This window comes from Epinephelus lanceolatus, chromosome 17, assembly GCF_041903045.1.
Source record: "Epinephelus lanceolatus isolate andai-2023 chromosome 17, ASM4190304v1, whole genome shotgun sequence".
NCBI lineage: Eukaryota > Metazoa > Chordata > Actinopteri > Perciformes > Serranidae > Epinephelus > Epinephelus lanceolatus.
In genome coordinates, this window is record NC_135750.1 from 40562054 (window position 1) to 40568307 (window position 6254).

Below are 6254 nucleotides of genomic sequence, written 5' to 3' on the forward strand. Positions count from 1 at the left end.
AACATTTTTCTAGTTTTGATGAATCACCAAACTTCAACAAAAGAAACCCAAAAAAGCACATGGTGACCTCTGACAGTATTCTGACCACTAGTGAGTCAGTCAATCAATCAGTTTTATTTATAAAGCCCAATATCACAAATAACAATTTCCCTCAGAGGGCTTTACAGCATACGACATCCCTCTGTCCTTTGGAAAAGGAAGCGCCCCCCCCCCCCCCCAAAAAAAAAAAAAAACCTTAACGGGGAAGAAAAATGTTGGAAACCGGACATGCAGACATGGACAGACATGCATTAGATGACGTACAGAACAGATCAACATAATAAATTAACAATACAATAATCCGTATACAAAATGATACATAAAGTGAGACAGAGAGAGATGCAAGACAGACAGTAGTGACAGTAGCTTACAACAACATTAATTTAAGTAATATTATAATTATAATTACAGCTATTGAGGTACAATATGTTGTTTGTATATATTAATATCTCATAGTATACATATGTGACAATAATCATATGTGTATTATAATAATAGTAGAAGTATGACTAATGATAACAGCAGCAGTAGGAGGCATTAGGCAGGACCATGGCAGCAGCACAACCACACACGTCACACCATCCAGGCACAGCTGCGATATAAGTTAACCTGCCAGACAGTGGAGCACAAAGTCTCTGGAAAAGAAGCCAAGTTAGTGATATGCAGTAGAGCCGAGTTAGCGAGATGCAGTAACAGGACATGAGTGTTAGCAAAGGAGAGAGAGAGAGAGAGAAGGAGAGAAGGTGCCCAGTGTATTATAGGTGGATCCCGGCACACTAGGCCTAAGTCAGCCTAACTAGGGGCTGGTCCAAGGCAAGCCTGAGCCAGCCCTAACTATGTGCTTTATCAAAAAGTAAAGTCTTAAATCTAGTCTTAAATCAGGAAACGGTGTCTGCCTTCCAGACCAAGTGAGTGACTTCTACCCAGCCTATTCTCAGGTAGTTGGGGGTTAGGAGATGGTCTTAAAAGATGCATCAATCTTTTTATGTCTCCTCACCAGAGATAGCCATGGAAAAACGCATAATGTCTTCAGGTTGTTAATCCATCCCATTCTTGTGAACACAATATCTAAAGAACACCTTGAGGGAATTTATTTGGCACAAATGTCCACTTGGACTTAACAGTGAACTTATAAGTTTTTGGTGGTCAGAGGTCAAGATCACTGACCATGCATCCGTCTCCTTCTTGTGAAGCCATATCTCAAGAAGGCCTTGAGGGATTTTTCTCAAATTTGGCACAAACAGCCAGCAAGAATGAACTGATGAGAATTTGGTGGTCAAAGGTCACTGTGACCTCACAAAACATGTTTTGGGCTATAATTCAAGAATTTATTGACTAATCATGAGGAAATTTATTAGGATAAAATGATGAAGTGTTAAAAAGGTCAAAGGTAAGCCTCACTGTGACATCATAATCATTCTTGCCATTACTCCATGTCATAACTCAGTAACAGAAGGGGAGACATTTGGTCAGATACTGAATTGGTGAATAATCTTTGGTGTCCACCTTGAAACTGTGCTGATTGTATGGATCTTCTGTACTGTTGGTGAGAAGATGTCTGTGAAGCATCCTTGTTTTCACAGACATGGATGGAAACTGTAAGATTAACTTCTGTGTCTGTTTCTTGTGGAAGTAAGCTTAAAATAAATATTTGTCTTAACCATTCTCTGTGATGTCACTGTTGTGTACACAGTGGTAAAAAATGTACTTACAGCAGCTTTCCTAGTAAATTTCTTACTAAGTCTCTTCCCCTATGGTCCATTTTCAGGAACAGTTTTTGCTGCTTCTTTTTTTTTTCCTTTTTTTAGCTTATGTACAGTATAGACTTTCTGTGCATCACTCAGCCCCTGTGATATCATGTTGAGATTCTAACCAGCACCACTATGGCCCCTCTTGTCTCCCTCAGGCCCGTATGACAACAGGACAGTGTATGAAACCCTGGACATTGGCTGGCAGCTGCTCCGAATCTTCCCCAAAGAGATGCTTAAGAGGATTCCTCAGAGCACCTTGGCTGAATTTTATCCCAGGGAATCTGCCGCCCGTCACTGAGGCACATTAAGAGATGCCCTGGTTCTATCCCCACTCACCTTTTACCCACCATCCTCCTCTCCTTTTATTCCTCACTCTCACCCTACAGTCCTGCACCTCTGGGGGCCTGGACAGAGGTATTGTCAAGCCTTCACCTATCCCAAAGCTCACCTCCTCTTTATTATTACCTTCAGTTAACTTTCTTCTAATGACTCAAGTCACCCCAACACCACCCCCAATTCCCTCCCCTGAGTAAGAACAGGGCAATAATCTCCCCCTCCTTTAGGTGTACTGTAGCGTATATGTGTCCAGGAGTTGTGTATGGAAAGTTTCTGTGGCTGTAATGTCTACCCTTGATTGCAAAAAAGTGAACATATCCTTAAATTATAGATGAGTGCTTATTTATTGGGGTGTGCTACTCTACTGCTGGATCCCACCCTTTTTTTTTTTTTTAAGAAATGCTATGTAATGTCCATCTCCCACTAAAAACAAGAGCTCTCCAACTGAAGAAAGTAGAGCTCTTGTTTAAAATACAAGCAGAGAAGTTCTTTAAGTTTTTATTGAGACTGTCACATGTTGATTCAACTTCTAACTAACAGGCAAGGCACACTTTTTATGAATACATTCAGAGCAACAGGAGCTTCCCGCTTCACAGAGTGAACATTGGTATTTACCTGAGGTTGGTTTTATAGTCGAGTACTTCTCTCACTTTATCCATGCCCTATGTGTTGTTTAATTGGCAACTGCTGTATTTTTTTCATGTTGGTGGCTTCAGGGTGGCCATTGCTCAGATTTGCTCATTTCACCATCATCAGCAAGCTAAGGAAAGCATCCTTAGAAACAAGACAAACTTGGGCAATAAGCAGAGTTCAGATGTTTACTGTTTGTTTCCCACAGTACCTTGACTCTTTCTTCCCTCCTTTGGACCCTCTTACTTCCTCTTCCTACTCTGGAAAGAATACAGTGGATGTTTACATTATTTCTGTTTTGTTTGATTTGTGTTGCAACAAATGAGTATATAAGATTATATAAAACATTCCCATGTGTCTGCATAAACAAATTGTGAATCAATAATGGTTTTGTGAGGTAATGTGTCAATGAATAAATTCAATCATAAGAGTATGCTGTCTCATTTCTATCCCCCTTTCATACAACAACTCCATCACATCAGCAGCACCCATCAGCCGCAGAGGTGTGAGGGTAGTGACATGTAACACAGCAGCGTCTGTCTTTAGTGTGACATACAACATAGCGTGAGCTGCACTTTATAAATAAAAACAATGATATTAACATAGCAGTAATCATTTATAGTCACTGTTATATGGCAGCTGATCTGGTCCTCTGCTTGGAGCTCATTGTTTTCCCAATTTGCGGACATTTTCATGTGCTGTTCTTCTTTAAGTTAGCTGCTAATTGCTACCGCCTACTTTTTAAATCTCCTGCAGTAGGTCACACGCATAACATGTCTTTAAGACATCACATCCGTGTTTCCATGATCCTCTCCTGCCAGCTTTCCCATTCTTATACAGACATTGTTTTGGGGCTGTTACTACCTGAAACTCTTTTGTTTTTGTGCTATTTTCTTCTTTTTCTTCTTCTTCAAAATTTGATATTTTGAGGGTCTCATGCTTGGGTTCCAAAAAATGGCTCAGTAGCGCCCCCTACAAAAGTTTGAGGAAACAGCCCCGAAACTAGTTTAACCTATGTGTATGAAACTTGGTAGGCATATGTAACACTCCAAGATGTACAAAAAAGCCTCTTGGAGGCATGCTCTAAACCCAACAGGAAGTCGGCCATTTTGAATTTACTGTGCAATTTTGGTGCATTTTTGGCCATTTCTAGGAGTTCTAAATTAACAAACTAGTCCTAGAGATTTCATCCGATCAACATCAAACCTTGATCTGTCCCACCCCAATGACTTGAAGAAGAAAGCATATTAGAATCTTGAGTTTTCGTCAATCTGTGTGACCATGGGATGGCGTCAAACTTAAGGGGCTCGCCACAAAACAGGAAGTAGTTCATAACTCTGCCTTACATTGACCAATCTTCCCCAAACTTCACAGGATTGATGACAGTCCCGCCGTCAATACATCTACATATCAATAATTAGTGATAAATATAGGTATATATACTGAGAACAGGAAACGTAATGTTTTACACTTTGATGAATATCTCCTACAAAGTTGACCAGACCCACCTCAAACTTGGTCAAAAAAGCCATAAGACCTTGATGATGCTTTATTGTGGAAACTGTGAGTTTTTGTTGAAGGGCGTGGCCATGGCGTGGCGGTGAATTTTGATGTTTCGCTGGGATGATAAACATTGCTGTAACTTCACTCCACATGGTCATATCTTTCCAAAACTAAATACATATGATGACAGTCCAGCCTTGAAAACATCTACAGAGGAATTTTGAATCACCGTCATAGCACCACCTACTGGCAACAGAAAGTTACTTTGTTCATTCTTTAATGTCCTTCTTCTAGCAGGTTAATCAGACCCACCTCAAATTTGCTGATAAATAGTCCTAAGACTTTAATAATACTAAAAAAGAGTTCCCAATTTGTGTTGTCCGATGTGATTTTTATGCTTTGATTTGCCAAGATGGCTCAACAGTGCCCCCTAGAAAATTTCAGTCAAGCAGCGAAGCTGATTTGACCTGCATGTTTGAAACTTGGTAGGCCTCTGTAACACTCTAAGATGCACAGAAAAGCCCATTGGAGCCATGCTCCAAACCCAACAGGAAGTCCTCCATTTTGAATTTACTTGTGCCACTTTTGTGCATTTTTGCCCATTTCCAGGGCTTGTGAATTAAAGAACTAGTCCTAGAGATTTTATCAGATCGACTTCAAACATTGCTCTGTCCTACCGAAAGACCTTGAAGAAGGAAAGGTATAACAGGCTTGACTTTTCATCAAACCATGTGACCATGGCAAGGCGTTTAACTTCCACGTGCCACCAATAAACAGGAAGTGGTTTGTAACTCCAGCACACATGGTCCAATCTTCCCCAAACTTCACAGGATTGATGACAGTCCTGCCCTGAACAGATTTTTATCTCAATTTTTAGTGAAGAGTGCAGCGCCACCTAGCGGCAACAGGAAGTATGTCTTTTCAGACACTTATTTTTTGATTTACCTGACATTTACATGCTGTGGTTTATATTTCATCTATACGGACAAGACATATCATTAGTGCCGGCTTCCTGCAAGCACCCCCGAGTTGCATGAAGGTGCGAGGGCCTGTTCATTGCTGCTTGCAGCTTTAATTATTATTATTATTGTTCCTTTTCAGAATAAGAATCAGAATCAGTTTTATTGCCAAGTCGGTTTTCACATACAAGGAATTTGGCTTGGTGTATTGGTGCATAACAAAGAATATAAAAAATATAAAAATACAGAATAACACACAAATGAACACACTTCTTTAGAAATGTTTTCGCAAATTCCTGTGAGATAGTACATCGTAGAGACATGAAAATGATGGGAAGTTTTGTGCAAATGCTGCTCAAGATATGAATTTGCCAATAGGCCAGATGGGGCCGCTATAATTAAGGTCAAGGAAAATTTGGTTTTGAAAGGCCACCACCCTCGCACCTTATGTCAGATTGACTTGAAACTGGATACTCACGGTCAGGTAAAGGATTTGTACGAAAGTGTGAAAAAAAAAAACGCTCAGGGTCCCCTGCTAGATTGTCCGCCATATTGGATTTTTTGAAAAACACCCTTTTGACATCTCCTCCTAAGGCATAGGTCCGATTTGCACCAAACGTTCTGTGAATCATCATGGGATGAAGCTTTGGTAAAGTTATCACAGACTTTTTGATATGTCATTGCATTTTGATGATATTGACCAGAGGTGGAAAAAGTACTGAAAAATTCTACTCAAGTAAAAGTATCTTTACTTTGATGAAATTCTACTTAAGCACAAGTAAAGCTACCCATCTAAAACTCTACTCAAGTAAAAGTAAAAAGTAGTTTGTTTAAAATGTACTTAAAGTAAAAGTTACTTAGTTACTTCCAACATCTTGATGGGGGTCACTCCTATGCAGTGCAAAAATGGTCCAGGGGTCATAAATCCAATCCAAAAACTGGTTATTTTTCTGTGATGAACCATAGAATTCAATTCAATTTTGGGCTGCACAACCTCATTAGAGCATCACCATCGCAATGTGTTCACATTGTGAGA

At 39.9% G+C, this 6254-nt stretch overlaps 1 protein-coding gene across 1 annotated transcript in view; it reads left to right on the forward strand.

The window, feature by feature from the left end:
- Positions 1-3189, forward strand: part of atp6v1ba (ATPase, H+ transporting, lysosomal, V1 subunit B, member a) — a 114189-nt gene extending 111000 nt beyond the window's left edge. The window contains exon 14 of the mRNA XM_033627980.2: positions 1946-3189. Coding sequence (XP_033483871.1) covers positions 1946-2088 — 143 coding nt within the window. The 3' untranslated portion in view covers positions 2089-3189. The remainder of the gene's footprint in view (positions 1-1945) is intronic.
- The last annotated feature ends 3065 nt before the right edge of the window (positions 3190-6254 follow it).